Source organism: Cataglyphis hispanica, chromosome 3 (assembly GCF_021464435.1).
Source record: "Cataglyphis hispanica isolate Lineage 1 chromosome 3, ULB_Chis1_1.0, whole genome shotgun sequence".
Lineage (NCBI taxonomy): Eukaryota > Metazoa > Arthropoda > Insecta > Hymenoptera > Formicidae > Cataglyphis > Cataglyphis hispanica.
Window position 1 is genome coordinate 7577621 of NC_065956.1, and position 22380 is coordinate 7600000.

General features: G+C 31.0%; 3 protein-coding genes across 3 annotated transcripts in view; 2 read left to right on the plus strand and 1 right to left on the minus strand.

Moving 5' to 3' along the window:
• The first annotated feature begins 1851 nt into the window (after positions 1–1851).
• LOC126848149 (gamma-aminobutyric acid receptor subunit beta-like) lies at positions 1852–11667 on the plus strand. Its single transcript, XM_050588782.1, has 10 exons — positions 1852–2691; positions 4595–4790; positions 6424–6530; positions 7263–7330; positions 8064–8209; positions 8373–8530; positions 8853–9137; positions 9462–9692; positions 9771–10027; positions 10433–11667. The coding sequence occupies exons 2-10, from the start codon at positions 4726–4728 to the stop codon at positions 10583–10585; spliced, it is 1470 nt and encodes a 489-aa protein (XP_050444739.1). The 5' UTR covers positions 1852–2691; positions 4595–4725; the 3' UTR covers positions 10586–11667.
• A 781-nt stretch (positions 11668–12448) lies between these two features.
• LOC126848139 (delta(14)-sterol reductase TM7SF2) overlaps positions 12449–22380 on the minus strand; it is an 83909-nt gene continuing 73977 nt past the window's right edge. Inside the window, exons 4-12 of the mRNA XM_050588767.1 lie at positions 16558–16904; positions 15894–16051; positions 15472–15730; positions 15128–15381; positions 14628–14982; positions 14252–14550; positions 13897–14150; positions 13699–13823; positions 12449–13624 (exon numbers count right to left, since the gene is read on the minus strand). Coding sequence (XP_050444724.1) covers positions 13341–13624; positions 13699–13823; positions 13897–14150; positions 14252–14550; positions 14628–14982; positions 15128–15381; positions 15472–15730; positions 15894–16043 — 1980 coding nt within the window. The 5' untranslated portion in view covers positions 16044–16051; positions 16558–16904 and the 3' untranslated portion in view covers positions 12449–13340. The remainder of the gene's footprint in view (positions 13625–13698; positions 13824–13896; positions 14151–14251; positions 14551–14627; positions 14983–15127; positions 15382–15471; positions 15731–15893; positions 16052–16557; positions 16905–22380) is intronic.
• On the plus strand, positions 17916–19902 carry LOC126848172 (heat shock factor 2-binding protein-like). The gene is made up of 6 exons (XM_050588835.1): positions 17916–17954; positions 18049–18226; positions 18396–18514; positions 18818–18922; positions 19124–19389; positions 19586–19902. Exons 1-6 carry the CDS (start codon positions 17916–17918, stop codon positions 19899–19901), a joined length of 1023 nt encoding a protein of 340 aa, XP_050444792.1. The 3' UTR covers position 19902.

Genomic DNA, 22380 nt, shown 5'->3' on the forward strand with positions numbered 1-22380 from the left:
TCAACGAGTTTTCACGTCACTACTCTTGTCAAATCACATTAAACTTCGAGCAGCTACCAAATTTAAACACGTTAATTAAGAAGTTTCCGGGCGTGTTTCTGATCGTGTCATGTTTCAGTTAGGCTGTGCTGTATTTAGAAGGATTGCTTTCATTTGCATCAAGTGCGGATATTATATGGAGAATAATCAAGAGCAACAGTATACTAAAGTGCACGAAGTCTACGAATCTTATGAACGTGCAATTAAAACAAGCAAAATAAATTATATATCATTATATATCATTACAGAATATAAATACATGTACTGGTAAAATAATTCATTAAAATTCTTGTATGATAATAATATAAATCATATATATATATATATATATATATATATATATATATATATATATATATATAATATTTAATTATAATATAATATTTTCGCTTTTCTTGGCAATATATATTTAAATAATATATTAAAATAATATTTAAAATGCGTGCTTCTCTCTCTCTCTCTCTCTCTCTCTCTCTTTGAAAGTTTCACGTTTTACAAAAATTGAATTTTGCAGAAACAGTCATTTTATTTGGAAGCAGCCGCTGCGTAGATACGATGTCGTGATTTCTCACTCAAGTTTTCTTGCGGATATTTCGAAACTGATCAGAACGCATCTTCCAAGACGCCGGGTGTTGAAATGATTTCCGACCAACATCGATGTTGCCGACAGGAAGCCTCTTATCGCCCTTCGCGAGGGTAAGTGAATCTAGCCCGCCGGCGGCACGATGGATGTTTCTTTGCTTATCGATTATGAATCTAGCTGCTATTACTCTACCATGCTGACGCATATGGGATGTTCTGCAGCTAGCAAAATAGTATAAAACGTCTAAGGTAGATTCACCTAGACTTCTTAAATTTAAGATGAGAATAACTAAGGAGAACAGGTGCTAATAATTTCTAAATAAATTTTTACTGCAATAAGTTTTTACTTCAACAGAATTTAACTTAATTCCAGGCGTATTTATTTAGCATTAAATCAAGCATATATATTTAGCATTAAAAATTAAAATACGTTGTAAAGCTTTTATTACAATAATTTTTGTTCGAAATTTTAATAACGAATCTGTTTTTAATGATAGCCGCAAATCACCCTATATATCCTTGAAAAATGCCCCAAATCTCGACAGTTCACTTATCGGATAGCTTTGTCGTGGTAATGTGTGTGATATGACGCGGAAGTGAATCTTCATTAATGCTTAGTCGAGCGCCTATTAATTTGATCTTATCTCCACGCCTACTTTTTACTCTTATTTTTTAATAGAATGGCATTTAAAAATACTATTTCCATTAAGACGTTACGAAAATTCCGTCGGAGACTGCATGCGATTTTTCGCCAATTTTTTATATTATATATTAGACCATTATTATTAGAGATAATAATTCATAAAAAAAAAGGTAAGCAGCTTGATTGTATAAGAAATATGAAACTTGTGCCGTAAGAAAATACTTTGGTCACTTTTCTTCCCCAAGCATTTTTAATTTTTCGCATTAAAGCTTTGTCGTGCCTTCGTGTTAGGAATTGTTGATCAGTTTTTGTCGCCCATCGCGAAATAAATATCAATAATTTCTGATTCTTTCCGCGTCATAACTCTCGAAGGTTAATGACACTTTCTGCCTTCTGTTCTAAGGATGTTGGAGAATAGATGAGTGGTATTGGTGATGATGGTGGTGTACGATCGGCTTGCTCTGAAAATCCGATCGCTGGCTGTATGTCACTAGGTCGTCTGAGATAGAGGGTATAGCGAGATAGGTATACCGTGCATGCGCGTAAGTCGCGGGGAAAGCCCGGGGAATGGTGACGAAAGACGAGGAGGGATCCTCGGAGGAGCAAAAGAGAGAAGCATGGAGGCAATCCAAGAGAACGGGCGCAGGAAGAGAGGGAGATTGGATGCGAGGAAACGGGCAGAGGAAACATTCGGGGTGAAACGGGGGCGATTGCACGTGAAAAAGTAGATGCGAGCGAGAGGGATGGAAGATCCGCGAAAACGAGAGCGTTGAAAGAGGGTGAGAGCCGGAGGGGGAAGAGAGAAGAGGGTGAGAGTGATAGAGATAGTAACCAGCACGTTGGCAGATGGGAGCGAGAGGATGATTTCTGGAGAGAGCGGGAGAAAGAGAAGGAACGCATTCGCGATGGGGGAGGGAGAAAGAGAGACGGAGAGTATCTGAAGAGAGAAATCGACAGTGGATCCGCGTTAGCTACCGAGGGATGAAAGGCAGCAAACTCCGCGAGACTAGTGGTGCACGAGAATACCTCGCGCTTTCGTATCTGCCAGAGAACGTTGATGATATCAACGTCGACGACGACGGCGATAACGTGGACGAGAACGAGGAGTGATGCTTAACAATGAGCAACGATCAATGACGCGTTCGGAGTCGCGAATTCGACCGCGTCTCGAGAAGCGGTAACGCCGGGTCCTGTGAACGCTGATAACAGTGAACCCCCGTGAACGCTGATAACGTCGGACCGATATTCGAAAAATCGATCCTGCGCTAGCGATCGATTTCGAATTACGACGATGGACCCAAGTGCGCGTTAGCGATAACTCCAGTTGATAATAAAAACGTGATAATATTTAGTGTAATATTCTGATATTTTCATCAAATTGACAATGAAATCGTCGCCCGCATCGTGATTTTCGTCGGATGCATCAGGTAACTCTACGTATAATAATATATACATATAATATGTATAATAATATATATAAATCTAAATTGTAAATAATAAATTTATTAGCAAAATGTAAAAAATTAACTTCAACTAATCTTTTTATCCAGATCGAATTACGGATCTTTGTACTTTAATGGATTATATTTTTCAATAAGCCAATAACATTTAGATCAAAATTTGAAAAGACAGAAAATGTCACATGTTACTAAATATCATTGTAATAATATTGTATTATTGACCTTTGATTATTACATAATAGTCTATATCTGTAATGATTGAAACTTGTATATATATTCAATTTTCGAAAAAATTTCTCTTACAAAAAATTTGTAAATAAATTTCTTATTTAATTTTTAATTAAAAGTTTAATAATCAAGTTAATATATAAATTAATAAATAAAGTACCTAATTACACTTTTATTTTTATTTGTGGTATAAATAGTTTAATATTATTTATATTATTTATTTTGTTATATTGTTTCTATGATTAAAAATATTTATTATTGTACATTTTGATGCAATTATCGGAAAATTAATCATTAAATATAAAATACTAGTGAGAAGATTATAATATTTATATGATATTGGAGCAGTGTAAAAAAATTTTATTTCATTTTATTGTTTATATTGAAGAACCAAAAAGCTGCTTTGCACTCGAGTAAAACAATAATTATGTAAGGTATCACGTGCATGAAATATTCCCTGTCGTCAACATAAAACGCAAGCATTAATAAAGCCAACCGAAAGAAAGGAAAAAAAATCCTCCCGTCATTATTTATGGTGTCTCGTGACTAACAAGCTCTTCTTCATCTTGATTGCCTCAAGGAATAATTGTATCAAGAGAGTATACAATATTGTATAGAATATATTTTATAACTTTATTTTTTTATTGTTTAACGCATTCATCGGAATTTATGGAAGCGAAAATCGGCTCTGTTCGTGCGCGATCTTTGAATGGAAAGTGAATAATGTGTTGTAGCACAGGCGATATGTAGAGCGTGTTATATGAGATTTTTATTTCGCGAGATATATTGTACGCCATTGTAATGCTTTATCTCATGCCGGCCCATTTTGTTGTTTTACTCTTTGGTCTTATCAATCACTAGAATAATATGAAGCAATATATATGTAGTTCTTAATCAATCAATCTTCTACATATTCAAAAATTTAAAAAAAAACTATATATATAAATAAATAAATAAATATATATATATATATATATATATATATATATATATATATATATATTATTTTAGAGCTGAAATACATCAGAAAAATATATCTTATTTTTACGTTTTCCTTTATTTTTATTGCATTTCTTGATTAACATCAAGTATCAAAAATTTCATCATTTTTCGTTCGTAAACTGTATGTATCAAGTGCATTTTTAAAGACGAAACACTATCAATATATTTGGAAATAGTCATCTATTTTATTTTATTATTCTTCTTATCAATTTTCATTGCTTTATTACATATGTAATATATAGATAGATGAGAGAAAAGAGAGAAACCAAGTTTATAAATAATACATATTTTTTTGTCATAAAATTTAATTAAATTTATATTTGTTTCGTGTTAGTGAATTTCGAGACTCCCTCCCGCCCTTCCTCATTATATATATATATATATATATATATATATATATATATATATATATATATTGATGAGTTAAATCTTCCACATCTCTCTCGTCAGACAAGAGTTAAACCGGGTAGAATTTATTGTGTGGATGCGGGGAGTTTTATATGTGTTTGTTTCGCGTGCGGCGTAACTCAAGGGTGCGTATAGTGAGTATATGCGTGGGACTGGCATACGAGGATTACGAGTGTCAAGGACGGCGAGAAAAGAGTCGTACAGGGCCATCCCTTTTATCTGCGATTTTTAGAACGACAGCGGCGGCGACGAGCCGGTTACGGGGATGCCGAGGGGATGCGAGGATATCGCGAGATGACGTTCTCCTTCTCTCTCGTCATTCACTGACGTAATCTCGGTCGGATAACGAAGACGATTGGCAGGATGCTGCTGCGCGGGCTGCCGTTGATCGTCTTCCTCCTCGTACAGCTGCGTCACCGTGTCATCTGGTGAGCACCGTCATCCGAATCTCTCCCCTAATATGAAAAATCGCGGTAGATAATAATACCCGGATACTTTTCCCGCGTTGCCCACACATTGTAAGGCACACGTGACGCGAATGCGCAAGAAGTATAATTTCAATTTCCTATCCGTAAGCGTATTCAGATAAGACATTCGAGACAAGGAAAACTTTTTTCTGTGAATAAATGTGATATGTAAATTATTTCTAAATGAAACAATCGAAATCAATAAAAAAAGAGAGATATTATATAATAATTAAAATAAACATGAGTCTAAAGATATATATCATTGAAAAATAAAATCGTTAATCTCTTAATTCAAATAATAAATACATTGGAGCGAATTTTTTTTAATGAAAGAGACGATTTTTCAGACTCGTTCGTTTAAAAAATTCCAATCTCGAAGAAATTATATCCAAATTTCTCTTTAGCAAATCAGATATAATAGTCTACAGTGCAATTGTAAAAGTTAAAAAGTTAAAATAAATTATTAACTTAATAAATTATTAAATTAAATTATCATCTTAATTAATGATATCTCAAACTAACTGAGGATAACTCAATTAAAGACGTATATAAATGCAATGAAAAGGAGCTAATATATATATATATATATATAGAAATAGAATGACAATTAAATACAAAAGGAAGTAATTAAATACCTGAATTAAGCCCGAGGCGTGCAACATGAGTGATTATTTGGGTAATCAGAGCTCCAATCAGCCCGCTGTACACAACAAGAGACAACAAAGTTCCATTTTCCGGGCAAAAGACGAACCTGATAATCCTCTCTAAACAATGTCGGATTTGAAACCATCTCATATGGTTTACTCGTAATTTTTGAAAATGTTTCCTTAATTATTCGTGATAATAAATAATATTACAACCACGAGTAAAATGATCACTAAGGACCAGACCAAGTCGACAGTGCCTGAATTACTCAATGGAAATAATTTCGTGATGCGTGATACTATTTCGTTTCTCTCCATGCTTCTTCGTTTAATAATTTATTTAATAAATTATATAAATTTCTAGATTGTTCGATATTATTTCGTTCTTCGATGTTATGCAAGTTTCCATTTTATCATTGCATCCTTACGTATCACGTCACAATTCACACATATATTATTTGTTTTTAGATCAAAATAATAGATAAAAAGTTTTAGATAAAAATATAATTTATCACTTTGTAAAAGTATTTGAGAGAGAAACGTAGATCTCTTGGATGTAAATAATCATTTTTGTATCATTATTACAGAGAAATATATATACTTTAGATTTTTGTCGCCATGTTTAACACAATTGAACGTCGAAGATGTAAACGTTTCGATGCAAACTTGAAAAAACAAAACTTCTAATTGAAATTATTCTAATATCGAGAGTTTATATAATTTCATCACGCAATCGATATATTTTTATTAATATTAAAATATATTAAATATTAAAATTTTGATTTATGTGTATGTGATAAAAAAACCATTCCCAATCTACTTTTTATGATATTATTATTATGCAATAATAATTTTTTTTGAAAAATCTGATTTAATGTATTATACTTTATTAAGAATATTTCAACAATTTTAAATTACTTTATCAAATTTTGAAACTTTACACTTTACAGGGCTTCCCTAGAGAGTATCGGGATGTCCGATAGACTGGAGAATGTTACGCAGACGATTTCGAGGATACTTGACGGCTATGATATTCGATTAAGGCCAAACTTTGGTGGTGAGCTAGAGAGCTTTACAGATTTTTGCACGTTTTGTTAAAAATTATTCAGTTGAAATTAGATATGTTTGTCACAACAATATATGTATGTACTCTTATATTATATAACTTTAATAAAAAGGAGCTATATGTTACATATAAATACAAAGAAATTAATAAAACACTGTAATTAAACTATAATTAAAAAATATAAATGATATGATTAAATTATAAAATTATATTTATTGAGACTGATGAAAATATCTCAATGCGGATACGTGTATATATACAATATGTTTCCTGAATATAATAATATAATAAAAATATATAATAAATAATAAAAATATATATATATATATATATATATATATATATATCATTATATTTAAAATGGATTTTGGAAAACTATTCACATTTAGATATCGACTTATATTTGACAGAACTAAATTCTAGAATAGAGCCATTTGCCTGAAGGTAGAGAAAGATAACGCTAGAAAAGCTTTTAATGAAGTTTTCCAGCCCATTCAACGAAGCACGATCGCAATCAGCGCTTTTAATCGATCGTGCAACGAGAGGAAATAATTTGCCGATATTATCATCAGGATTAGAAAAAGGCTTAAATCTCTTTCTTTATTCATTTAATGGCTCCCTATTGCGAACAGTTTAAAAAATAGAGGAATTAGGATGCTCACTTATCTCTCTTTGTATATATAACAGTTATTTTAAGATTTAATGAGAGATTATTATTTAAAGGTGATCCATTATTAGTCGGGATGGATCTTACCATTGCAAGTTTCGATGCGATTTCAGAAGTCAATATGGTAAGAAAATAAAGAAATAAAAGAAAAAATACAGTATATATTTAAATAGTGAAAAATTTTTTTTCTTAGTGCAAGATTTTTATACAATCTATTTTTTTTTAACATTTTTAAAAAAAATAATATAAATTTAATATTTTCAATTTTAAATTTAATTTTTTTAGTATCAATTTGTGTCGACGAATTAAAATAAATTGTAATAAAAATAGACACCCTAAAAACATGTAAATCTATCTAATTAATTTATATATAAATTTATTTCTTTTATCATAAATTAAATTTTTTCTTTTTTTTTTATTTATGTTATCATTCATTATAATTTTATACGAATCATCAAGACCTCTGTTAAGAATATTACATATATGAGTCTTGATAAAGGAAACAAAACTTCTCTCACATACAATCTAACATTCATAACATTTTTATCGTCACTTTCAAATCGATTCTTACCTTGAGGCCTCTGATAAACTGCGTTAGTCTGTCGACAAAGTTTTCTATTTTCCTCCATCTTCTTGAACATCGACTCTGTTGATAATCTTCCAGCAATATTTCTTTTATAGTCTTTCGCAGAAAGAATCTTCTTATAAACTGCATGATAAATAACTGTAAAAAATCATGAGAACAGTTATGGCATATAAACATTTAATAATTATGTATGATATAATAAAATAAATCCATCCTTTTCATAATTAATTACAACAATAAATTATATTAATGTTCGTTATCTGCGCCTCAGGATTACACGATAACGATGTACTTAAATCAATACTGGAAGGACGAGAGACTCGCTTTTTCGCATGAGGACGAAGTCTTGACATTAAGCGGTGATTTCGCGGAAAAGATTTGGGTCCCGGATACGTTTTTCGCGAACGATAAAAACAGGTAATTGCGGCAAGGAATAACTCAAGGAGTGACGCATCAAAAACTTGCTGATTATTCGTAACCATTTTATCGTGTTTTAAATTCCCATTCCTTTTTTTTTTATCGCGGATCGTGTTTTAGCATACTGTTTTACTAAACTTGTTTTACTTTCACCTGTTTGCAGCTTTCTGCATGACGTCACCGAGCGCAACAAACTCGTCAGATTATCGGGTGACGGTTCGGTCACATACGGCATGAGATTCACAACAACGTTAGCCTGCATGATGGATTTGCATTATTATCCTCTCGATTCGCAGAATTGCACCGTCGAAATCGAGAGCTGTATGTATATATTGGAATATGTAATCGAGCATTTGAAGAAATAACATTAAAATTTTCTTTTTTATTCTCTCGTAAAAAAAATGATTTTTTATAATATAAAAGATACATATATACACGTACCTCTCCTATATATTTGTTTAAATTAATTTCTTCTGTCGATTTATGTTATTTATCTAAAAATTGTAATGATTAAATTTGTAATAATTAAATTTGAAATAAATCAATATTTAAATATTCACCAATAAATGAGAAAAACGCAAAAAGATCCAATAAGATATAATTTGTATGCCCCCTTCTAAATTATTCTATTTTGAATATTCAGATGGTTATACAGTTCTCGACGTAGTAATGTACTGGAAAGAAACTCCCGTTCGCGGAGTCGAGGAAGCGGAATTGCCACAATTTACAATAATCGGCTACGAGACTAACGATCGAAAGGAAAAGTTGGCAACAGGCATCTACCAAAGACTCTCGCTGAGTTTTAAACTACAAAGGAACATCGGTTATTTCGTTTTTCAGACATACCTGCCGAGCATACTGATCGTGATGCTTAGCTGGGTTAGCTTCTGGATCAATCATGAAGCTACCAGCGCAAGGGTAGCTCTCGGTAAAATTGAAATAAAATTCCGTTTCTATTAAAACATTTGTCTTATTATATTTAATTAATTTTTTTAATTAATTATTTATGACCATTTTTTTATACACGATTATATAAATTATGCAATTCTTTAAAATATGGTATCAAAGTTATTCATATATTATTTTAAATTAAAATTATAATTTCCATTAATTTAGAATTAGTAAATTTTATTTTGCTCTAAAAATTAGAGATTTATAATTATCTCTTCACACAATTTCTTTCTTCTATAAATTTTTCTAGGAAAAAATTCTTGTTCAAATCTGTAGACAAATCTATAACTTATTTTTTCAGGTATTACGACTGTATTAACGATGACGACTATATCAACGGGTGTTAGAAGCTCACTGCCACGGATTAGTTATGTGAAAGCCATCGATATTTATTTGGTAATGTGCTTCGTTTTCGTATTTGCGGCTCTGTTGGAGTACGCAGCGGTCAATTATACGTATTGGGGCGCCAGAGCAAAAAAAAAGACCAAGAAGAAAGAAACCGACGAGAAGAAAGTGATCTCTTCTAAAATCGGTAACTGAATATTATAATCAGGAATTTTTCTTTTTAGATTATTTTTTTTCATTCGATTGATTTTCGATTTTGCTTTAGGAAGCAAAGCCAGTTCGCCTTTTCCTGATTCCACGGACGCGGATATCATAGAGCTTCAGGATCTCAGAATGTCACCTCTGCCAAGCATTAGAAATAGGTCAGGCCTAGTCAGCGCTTCATCGACGCCGGGAACTGGAAGGGATCACGACCCGGCCAAGTTTCCGCCGAGCTTTCGTATTTCCAGGGTCGCAGCTTACAATACGCACACTCGAAATAGCGGTCTCAGGTACAGAGGCCCGAGACCGCACAAACCAAAGGTATGCTTAATTATATTACTGGTAATTTTAAACACACAGTATAATTATAATAAATATGTAACAAAAAGTCTGACAACTTTCCATATGATCTTTACACTTGACATTTTTATGAGAAAAGATATAAATATATCTTATATAAAGAAACGAAAAAAAGTATTCTGATTATAAATTGATAAAACAATTAAAACAAACTATCGCTGATTTCTCTAAAAATTGAAAATAAAAAAAAAAATAAAGCAAATAATGTATTGCTTGGTTTCAATTTAACTCATTATGTGATCTCATTCCTTTCGCATGTTTCTCTTGATGTATCTGCCAAAAATGTTTTTTTCCATTGTTTTAAAATAGAGAGCAACAGCTTGCCTTTTTTATATTGTTCATATTTTGTACAATGCATTTTTACAGGTATTACATGCTCTACGTAGAGGAGCTTCCGTGTTACGCGTATCGATGCCAAAGATCAAGGATGTGAACATAATAGATAAGTATTCACGAATCATTTTCCCAGTCAGTTTTATGCTGTTCAATGCCGTATACTGGATCTTCTATTTTTTCTGAGCGGCAAATGTGTGGATATTAAATCGAATTCGACCACGTCTGTGTCAAAAAAGGACCAATCGATTCGGGTGGATTCTTTCAAGTTTTCGAGCACGTCAAACGTCGAGCGATATGTGTAATATTTTTCACGGGAATAAAAAGAACCACCGAATACAAACAGGTGATGAAAGTACTGAATCGAAAGTACTGCCATGAAACACACTTATCGATAGAAATAAAACGTATTTGCGAGAGACTCGTATGTGTGTCAACAGCGTTTACGAGATTTTTGTTAATTAGAAAGCGTACAATATAGCGAGACGGACGAGCGACAATATGTTCCTAATGAAGCGTGATAGCTATATCATGTGCACGATACGAAAAAAAAAAAAAATGCCAATGAATAATAATATGGTAATGAATGAGAGAAGTCGCAATGAGATCCAAAGATAAAATGCGTTAGAATAAGATATTTGCGCCCGTGATGATAAAAGTGATCTATATGTTATATCTTTTATTTTAAAGATATATATATGTAGGCTTTGTTTTCTGTTTATATGTATTTTTTTTATATATTAAAATTTGTTAATTAGGAAGCGTATACAATATAGCGAGATAAGCACGATCAGGAATTTTATTATTTAATGATTTTATTTTCCGCAATGACACGCAGTGCTTTATAAAAGTATATTTTGCGTAAAATAATATATAAAATTTGTATATAATTATTTTTCTCACGTTTGTGATTTATTTCACATTTGTAATCACTGACTCACAAAATAGTTCTTTGATTCTCAATTTCACAAGTATATTTAAAATCATGATATCGAAAGTGCGAAATCAACAAATCACATTATAAATTTTAATAGTGATTGACAAAATTGAAAAAATATTATAAACAAAAAATTTTACCAATATTAACTATTGACAAATTGGCTCTCACTAACAAATTACATTATTAAATAATTAAAATGGGAAATTGTAGTGACATATGTAACAAATTGGCAATTATACTATTTCATGTAACATTTTTTTTTCGTACTTATAAAAATACACGTAAAATATATAAACTATGAAAAAAATTGCATTATATAATATTAGATATATATATATATATATATATATATATATATATATATATATATATATATTGACATTTTTCTTTTTTTCAATCATATAATTAAGCATGCGTTTCGTTTCACACATAGAGTGCGTAGATCGCCTGAAAATCTATAATTCACGTAACATACAGATTTCCAGGTGATCTATGCCCTCAATACGTAAAACGAAGTGTATTCTAAAAAAAGACATGATTTGTATCGTCGCATGCAAATTTAAAAGATATTTTTCTGAAAAAAGTACATATAATTTGAAGAATGTCACGTAAAAATGTAGTTTTTAAAATGCGACAATTTTTAAATATAATTTTAACAAATATAAATATCGAATACAAAAAATAGCAAATAAATATATATATTTATTCTGACTTTTAATCGTGCGTTCACTGCAAATAGATATGCAGATGTATGTTGAAAAAATTGCTTCTATTATTTCAAATAAGTCATATATGCCAAATTTTTTTAGAACCTATTTATTTTTAGAAGATAGAGACCATTTGTTATAGAAAAAAATGTATGTAAAAAATATTATTATCTTATCAATGATTGGCTAACATACAAAATACTTTACAATGTGCAATGAAGAATACTCAAACTTTAGTTTGATGATTATCGCAGATGAACGAATTGAATAGACACATTTTTATCCACTTTAATGAGAATTGTTTTTATAGCAATTAGGTATATATGTAAATATTTGAGAGCAGTTTAATAAAAAATAAGTGTCTAAATATATAATATTTTTAAATATAGTATTAACAATCCATTTCGAATTTTAAATGTTTTATTCTGTTTATATGTATATACATATAGTGCCCTTATAATGCAACATATTTATTCCTTTCTTAATCTATGTAATTACTTTTTTTTCCATTTTTATTTATCTCTGTGACCTTTCTGTCATGCATGATAGTTAATTTGATATTCTATTTAGAAATTTAGCAGTCTGGTAATGTTTCATTTATATACATATATATATGGCTCTTTTTTAAATCATAGATAATTTAAAAATATAATTATATTCTTGTTGAAATTCATTGCATTAGAATGCAGTACAAACACGAGAAAATATAGACGATTTTATATATATACATATATATATTTTTTATTAAGAAAACGATATATTTAATAAAATTGCTTATTATGTCGAACAAAAAATTATAACTACAAATATATTTAAATATACGTATAAAAGTATAAAATTTCTTAATTAATTTGTATTTTAAATTTATAATGCTCTAAATTACAGGCACAGACTCTTATAAAATATTTCATATCTCTTATACTTATTTCCAAATACAAATACATAAATTTTCTTCCCCTTCATCAATATGCAGTATCATTTTATTCACTTTTCTATCGCGCGTTATCATATATATAGAGATTCATTTTGTAAACTTAAATATTTCTAATGTGAAAAATCTCTCATATTACAATGAATCTCAAAATATTTTTGGTTCTTATCAAATTCTACATTTGTGTGTCAATCATAATACTAGTATATCACTCTATGTATATCTCATAAAAATATTTAAAAATGCACAACTAGAGATCTTATAATATATATAAATCGTACGTATCTGCGGAGCATATTTTTAAAAATAAAATTGTAATATAGAATTTGTGATATTTAAAAAATACTTTGTTACTTTATTGCTTTAAAATATACGCTTCAAGATCATGTATTTCACGCGAGAACAATATTGCTCCCATGCATATCCGTATCGCATCTGACAACGTCTGTTGTCCCTTACAGCTCTGTAAGCCAGCGTTAGTGTGCAGCAGATTGCCGCGTAATATGGTAATATGTCACTCATCAAACTAATAACTGCGATTGACCATTGCATTATAATATCACCCAAATAATTGGGATGCCTCACATGACCCCATAAACCAGATAGCATCAATTTCTTCCCACGCGACGTCGGGATAGTTTCTAAATCTATAAATTTCAAGAGCAGATATTAATCCATTTGTGGAAAAAAAGAAGTAGTAATTATTTATTCTTACACTTACAAGGTACTGTCGGCGAAACAGGATTCTTTCTAAATTCATTTTTTTGCGAATTGCTAATTCTGTACAAAGCATATCCCATTACAAAACTTAAAACAAATATCCCAGCAAAATAGTTAAATTTCATTCTGAAAATACATTAAACAAAGATTAACATATTAGATTAAATATTTATTTATGCTCACTCTATATTATGCTTACTTTTGATATAATATAAATCTTATTGTAAGAGTTGTTAAGAATGGATATAATAAGTGACTGACGCATGTCATATATCCAGTTCCTTCATACATTATTGCAAAGGATGTAAAAATAGTAGCTTCAAATATTAATCCATCTAAAATATATAATAGTTGCAATAAGAAAACCAATAATGCAGCTACATTAAGTTGCTCAATATTTAGACTCTTTATATCACCAACAATTTTAATTATGACAGACATGTTAACAATCAACTGCAAAATAAAAAATAATTATAATTAGATTCAATTTTCATTCCTCTCTCAAATTCCTAATATCTCCATCTTCTATGATAATAAAAATATAAAATAATTACCGTGCCAATAAGAGAAGTTCGTATTAACAACAGTTTAACATCTAAAGAACCAATCCGCGGATTAATTTCTCTACCCTGCCAAAAATTATATATCTTGCTCTTAGTTGATGCATATATATTTAGATTGGCAATCGGAGCTTTTCCTGCTTTTATATACAATCCCAGTGCTAAAAATGTTCCTATAAGCCAGCCACTGACTGACAACTGCACGATATTATCCAAGATAAAATCACTGACCAAAATATTTTTATACATGCATAAATAGAATACTATTATGGTCAACATAGCACTTAAAACACCTAAAAATTAAAAAAAAAATTTGAAAATAGTAAAAATAATAATATAATAAAAAAATCATGCATTATTAAACATGTACCATTTACGCGATATTGAAGTCTCCCGATTTTACTCTGCTGTCCATCTACAGTTCTCCCAATTGGTATAATTGAAATACAAGCCAAAAATATTAAGAATGCAACATAGGACAATAATCCATGTAAATTTATGTAAGATTCCAAATTAATAGGAAATTCTATACGAGCAGATTTGCATTGTCCTTTCGAGCACAAGAATTGCGGTAAAATTATAGACATTGGTAAGATAAATATAAGAAAAGATGTCCCAATCCATCCACCCCATTCTTGCGGTTCATCGACTCTATTAATCTCTTTCTCACGTTTCACTGCTTTTTCCCACTTCTCAGTGTCTTGTGATAATAAAGGTTTTAAATCCTAGAATTATTAATACATTATATAAACTGTCACATTGTTAAATATAACGTTAAATATAATAAACAATACGACATAAAGTATAAAAATGGAATATAATAAAATTAATAATAAAATATAATATTAACAAAATATTATTAAAGTTTACTTGATCTCTTTGCATCGAATATCCTCTTTCTTTTTCTGCCAAAGGATAATCATGTATGTAACTTTTCTTTTCTAGTGGAAGTGAAACAGCTCTATCGATATTTCTCATTAATGTAATTGCCTTATATTCCTGCTCAGTTTTGAGAAGCGTCGGCCTACGTATTATATCCTTCTGCAAACGTTGTTGTAAAGGCATTGATTCAATTAAACTCTCTGCTTTTACATTGCTTCCTTCTTTGTGATTGATTATTTTATCTGTTTAGTAAAAAGAAAACGGAAAAATAATTTCATTAAAATTTTATAAAAATATATGTGGCAAATAGCATATAGCAAACATATGCTTACCATTTTCAGCATCTATGCGCGATAGAGAGACCTTAGCGAGACGCGTGTTACGAATAGGCAATTTCCTAGCTGTAATTGTTGGCGATTTCGCAGGCGATTTACCTGATTGTCTACTTGGCGAGCGTCTGCTTGGCGAACGTCTACTTGGCGAACGTCTACTGGGCGAACGTCTACTTGGCGATTTCCTACTAACGAAATCCTGTGAATATCTTGATGGACTTTTCGTAATCCTGCTTGTACTTCTGCCTACTCTCTCATACTTCAGAAATATAAAGATATATACGTATTATTATAGAATATATTCTTAATGTAAGAACAAAAATAAAATTATCTTAAATTTATTTTTTACATATTCTTTCTAAATAAATATATATAATTTTTGCAATAATATTTCTTTACTAGATAGCAGCTAGCTATATTACCTTTATGTCATTTTCTTTAACCATATGCTCAGTGCCTGTTTCAAATTGTATCTTATATCGATCCCCCCTAATATTGAGAATCCTCCCTTTATAATATTCAGAAGTATTCGGATATTTCGCAAGAATCTGTTCACCCTCTGCAAACTTCATTGCAAAACCTAGCACAATATTGAAAAATTATTTTTATATATATATATATAAATTTATTATTATATATATATATATACACGTGTGTGTGTGTGTATGTATATATGTATATTAAAAATATCAACAATTATCAAAAGTTAATCGTATTTATTAATTCATTAGCAAAATCTTGATAATTAAATTATCTCTGCCACTATTAAACATTAAAAAATCAACATTATTCGATCAATTAGCCTTATTTAATTCAGATTTAATCATAAATTATAGATGCCGAATTAAAAAAAATGATCAATTATTGTTTTACATATAGATAAGATCACATTGGCGAATAATTACATGCAAAGCCGAAACTATCACGATCAAAAAATGCGGGTACCGCGTAAATTTCGTAATTGCCGATCAAACAAATATGTACACTGAAGCGGGAAAGCGTCATCCCGCGCTTTTATAGTAATCTCAATCTTGCATTAAACGCGAATAAATCTCTAATCGAAATAGAATTCATCGTGCAACTTACGTGTCGTGCTGCTCCAGATCAGTCGACTCTACTGGCCAGATACTCGCGATCAAAAATAATAAAACTTCCACAAGTCGTGAGGTTACGCCTGATACCGCTCCGGTTCATCATAATAATGCGGGAGGGACGCGCAAAAGCACGTTAAGCACGCACACGCCGTGCGTTCCGAGATACATCCGATGTAGGCCACGCGGGAGAACGACTTTTACCGTTACGTCAATGGGTGCGTACACAATCGGCGACTCTTGCATTCGACCTCTCACGCCGATTCCTCGTGATGTTTTAACCGAATGTAACGAATATCCAGCCGAGTGAATTTTATCTTATCACGATGAGCGGAAACTATGCTACGGCGAAATCTTGTCAGTAATTAAATATATTATAAAGTCTTATATACTACAAAGAGTTTCGTGTAGTATATATTATTTCTTAAAACTAATGTTATATATAGATTCATATACATTATTAGCATATTATTTCAAAATAAATAGAAAAAAATTAAACTGGAAAGAAATTATATTCTCTGTAATTTTATGGTAGAAGCATTTAAATATGGATTTTTCCGTGTTTTGAAGAAAAAAACAAATTAAGAGTATATATTATAAATAACTATAATTAAAAAGTAATTAAGTATTATTCCACGAATTAAAATATACTGTAAATTATTTTTTAATAGTGTTACTAGAATTATTATTAGAAACGTATTTTAATAATAACAACAATATAAAATATGAAAGTTAATTAATAAATAATATTTTTTGATTAAATAATAAATAATTTGAAAAGTGTATCTTTAGAATATATCTTGAAATTTAAATAGTCGATGTCGAGATTGCATATTGTATATACCCACATAGTTGTACAGGTTGCGTCAAATAAATTTGTTAAATGCAAATTGGAATCAAAAGTCTTTTACTACTAGAAGTGAAAGAGTATTGTTCGGAAATATTAAAACCAATATGTGTGTGCGTAATTTAAAAAATTTTTATCTCTTTACATGTGAAGAAGATTTTTGAGAAAGAATTATAGATGTCAAATTTAAAACGTCAACGTATGTTTCCATATATACACGATTTTTGTTATCTCCAATATTTATATGTAGTATATATTTTTTAATTTAACTTGTACATTTAAAATTTTTTTTATTCCTAATAATATATTAATATACAAATTGTTTCGAATTGAATTTCTATTAATTGCAAAATTAATTAATAATTTACAGAAACAGAGCAACTTAAAGTCTTGACATTATGCATCTGTCGAGTTGCAGCGAGTAATCTGGAAAGCATTTATGCATAACGGCTGCGAGTAAATTGCCATTCTTTTCCGATAACGCAAGAGCGACAACGCACACACACATGGACGAATTTAACTTAAAGAATAAATGTGAACTCTTTGTATGTGTTAGACATATGATAAGACTTAATTTCATTTATGCACGTAATTTATTTATCTCATAACAATTTTTTTTTTTTAACTTCATATTTCCAGAATTCTTTGGAGAAAATTATAAATTCCAGCGAACATGGTTTTCACGAATTCATAGATGACATTCCACAAACATTTGCGACTAAAAATCTCGAATCCAAGTTTCAGGAAGAGACGAACGGAGAGAAAACGCAAACGCTTTTTAATGACTTCTCGACGTCATCTGTTGATGCGTCAAAAGGTTATACTTTTTATACAAAATATTCCAGTTTGACGTTTTTATTTCGCGGGCTATAAAATATAATTAAATTCATTTGCGATTAGATGTAATAATCAACTTGCAACTAAACACATTATAATTTGTTATATTTTTGCATATGATAGAAATTAAACATTGGATTTATGCATAGATAATGCAAAAAGAATAATGGCGTTGGAATCAAAGTGCGAAGAGTTGTGTGATCAAGTTGATCGTTTAATGAAAGAAAAAGAAATTGCATTCGAAGAGATAGAATGTTTAAAGGATCAAGTAAAATTTTATAATCTAATTTCTTTTCTATTAATTTGGTATTATAGCCTCTATACTGTTGTATTACTATTTGTACTATTGCTATTAACTGTACTACCATTTATTATTTGACCTTTTTCTTATACTGTTATACTTATACTATTTTTATATCGTATCTTTCTTTAAATGAAGAGTTTCGAATATTATTATTTTATTTGTCCATTATTTCGAAAATGTACTGAAACTTATAAGGACAGTATTTTTGTCTCGATCATTTTTTTGAAAATGCCATTTATTAATTTATTCATGTTTACTTTCGCGTAGATAATAAGTCAGAGTACCTATTGCACAAGCCTGGGTGCAGTATTAAGTAACCTGACTTGGCGTGCTTCTAGATTTCCGCAAATAGTCGATATTTGGTTAACGACCGTAAGTACATGCTGAAAATATTAACTTAACGAGCATAGCATGTTAACAATTTCGTTATATTTGAAATATAACGGAAAGAAAATCCAATTAAAATATATATACAAATATATAATATATATATTACACATTTTTTATATACAATATTACGAAAATATATATCTATAACGACATATAATATATTCAATTATGTAATATTTTTAGTTTCAGAATAAAATAGGAGAATTCTTATCGATAGTAAACGGCACTTTTGGCGCGTTTATTAATACTTATAGAAATGCATTCCCTCCGACGAGCAATATCGAGTATCAATTTGTAATAGGACTCCTTGGTATTGTTACTAATATATCCGCGAGTCCGGAAGGTCGCGAATTTTTAATTACAAATTCCAATGGCACAGATTTCGTGCAAAAAATAATTAAACTAACGCCTGAATTTCCATCAGCTCCCGGATCGTTATCTCTAAAGAGGTATAAATATATTTTGACAGATTATCCCTCCCCTCTTGTCATATTTCTAGTTACAATTCATCTCTATCCTTACATTAAAAAATCTTATTTTTTTCAAATTTTCACAATATATTTTCATTGAAAAAGAGAGAAATCTCTTACAAAATCCACGCTTTTTTGTATGTCGACAATGTTTCAAGCGCAGTTGCAATTGTAGATTAATATTAATGATTCTGTACAACGTGAGCATGAATAAGACCGGCTTGCAATATCTGCTGGATTCCCAATTAGAAGCTACCTTGAGTCATTGTATGGAAGATGAATCGTCCTCGGAAGAGGTGCAGTTGCTCTGTCTTCGCGTCCTACAATCCGTCACTTACGGCCTCACCGAACCGAAATACATTCACGCTTTGACCACAACAATCGCGATCGAAAAAATCGAGACTATGGCGTGCTCAAAACGCAGCGATATAAGCGACGCAGCAAAACAAGTTATAAAACATTTACAAGATACTAAAAAAATTATTAAATAATATATTATATATAACACTAATGCATTTGCTATAAGAATATATTATGTTTGCAAAAATAAATATGTAAACACGCGTATAATAAACAAACAAATGCTTTCAAACAATCTTTTTTGCGTTTGAGATAAAATGTTTTATTATGCGCATTTTTTTAAATATTTGATACTGTTATAATATTATGATATTTATTATATAGAGATTAAAATACATCTACCAGGTGTGTTTATTATTTATATATTTATTATATTATTTATATTAATATTCTTCGATGTATATATTCAATGCATCTCGCTATGTTTGTCAAGTTTTATTTATATATAATTAAAATTTTTGTTGTTTTTAAATAATCCGGAATTTATGATACATATTATAAGACCTACTTAATAGCTGACTGCACTAAATTTTTAGGCACGTTTTCTTCACTATCATAGCTAATAATAGACTATCACCAGAATATGTGTACAGACTATCCTTGGAACATATGTTCGTGACTACCACGGGGGGTTGTCGGCGATATCGATCTGCAAAAAGCAGGAACAAAATGAAAGCGATCAGGATGCATTATAACAAGTCGATATTATGCGAGTTATATAATAGTAGCTATGTAGCAATATATGTAAAATACATAAATTATATAATAATAATGAAGAATAAATTACAGATAATAATGGGATAAAGTGTGTAAATTAGATTCTCCTGAATAATTAACTACGATTATAACATAAAATATGCACTTTTTATATCAATTCTGACAATTATGACTGTTTCGCGTTATAATTTAAATTTATCAATTTGATTATTAATACATTTGAAACCTTCTTGCTGGTATTTCATAATAAATTATTCAAGAAAAGAGACATCACAATTGCATTGACCAGCAGCAAGTATATTGAGGTAATGACCGGCCGTTCCAAATAAAACTTTACATACGCTTCCATACTTGCTCCACAATATCGTAATTGAACATAATTCTCACAATTGTACATAATCCCAATTTAAATATCTTATGTATATGCTATATAAAAAAATCAAAAATATTTTCGCAAAATATATTGCAATCCTATTTTTTATTTATAAAAAACCTAAAATATTAATTCCAAATTGATTTCTCTTTCTTTCCAAAATAAACTATGACCGAATAAAAAACTTTAATAATAAAACGGATAATCTAAAAATTCCAATAAAATAATAATTTTGATATAATTTAAAATAACATTTTTTTCCGACAGATCAATTGTATCATATTTTTGGGGGAAATTTATATGCATATATATAATGATATTCTACATAAAACTATTTTTATATGTATAACTTCATCCCCCCCTCCCCCCACTTATTTTGTTCCTGAAAAAAAATATTTCTTTCCTGAAAAAAAAAAATACTTTTAAAAAAGATATTTACTATATTTTTGTAATATATTGCTTGTGACATTATATGTATATGCGGCAAGTACTATATGCAGGGGTGTATGTAGAGCGACGAAAATATATTCAATCGCAACGAAAGTGCGATTTTAAAAGCATTTAATGCTGAACATATGATTCTCTCTTAACCAAGTATATCTTTTTATAATATTCTCTTTTTTTTCCTCCATCATATATTATTCTATTTAATATTATAGATTTAAAACTTTCTTTCCCATGTATCATTTCTTACTTCGATACTCTATTCTTCTCCTTCTATCCTTCTTTACATTTTTTGCTTCATTAAATTTTAAAAGAGTATCCTTCTTTCAGAAATATATAGAGAGAGACAGAAGAACGCCCTTCGTATAACGCATCCTCTACGTCCATTCTTGAATTTCCTCGAAAAGCCATCGAATTCCGCGATCGCACTTTCCAGAAATTCTCCTCTGACAGCCGCTCCTGACCGCGGGGGTTGAATATCGATCCGCGATGCGAGTGTCGCACGCGAGCGAGCGTGCGCGCGGTCCATCGAGATCGCGCCGGAGCGCGGCGCGGCATCGCGCTGTCTCCGCGTCCGGGGATTGGCGCGCTGAGAGCTGAGAGCTCGACGGGGGATGACGGGCAGGCGCGCGCCGCGTCGCGTCGGGACGCCCGGCGTCGCGCTAGCAAACGGTAGACCTCGACAGGTAGAGACCAGACAGGAAGGACCTAAGACAGGCGACGGCCGGACGGGCGTTTTATTGATTCTGGGGCGCCGCGGCGCTACCCACCCGCGGCGGGGTAGAGCCTGCTGGCGAGAGGAAAACTCTCTTCCCCGACGAGGAGGACGATTTTCTCCGATCGTCTCTTCATCCTTTTACCTACCTACCTACTTCCGAAAATCGGCGGGCCGATTTTCCCCAACGTTTCCTTCCACCCCACGCGATCGCGCCTCTCGAATCTCTTCCCCCTTTTTTTTTTATTTGCAACTCGGAGCCGGCCGGTGGGTGTGTGCAACGACACCGTCGTCGCCGTCGTTCGTCGAACCGTCGGTATCAGTCAGCTTCTTGGTAGCGGTCAGGAAACGGGCACGACGA

Coding starts and splice junctions, on each gene's coding strand:
- LOC126848149 (XM_050588782.1), top strand. CDS start 4,726: ATGCTGCTGCGCGGGCTGCCGTTGATCGTCTTCCTCCTCGTACAGCTG. Junction 8,210..8,372: donor TTCGCGAACGATAAAAACAG/GTAATTGCGGCA, acceptor ACCTGTTTGCAG/CTTTCTGCATGACGTCACCG. Junction 9,693..9,770: donor AGTGATCTCTTCTAAAATCG/GTAACTGAATAT, acceptor ATTTTGCTTTAG/GAAGCAAAGCCAGTTCGCCT.
- LOC126848172 (XM_050588835.1), top strand. CDS start 17,916: ATGGACGAATTTAACTTAAAGAATAAATGTGAACTCTTT. Junction 17,955..18,048: donor AGAATAAATGTGAACTCTTT/GTATGTGTTAGA, acceptor TCATATTTCCAG/AATTCTTTGGAGAAAATTAT. Junction 18,923..19,123: donor TCGATATTTGGTTAACGACC/GTAAGTACATGC, acceptor TAATATTTTTAG/TTTCAGAATAAAATAGGAGA.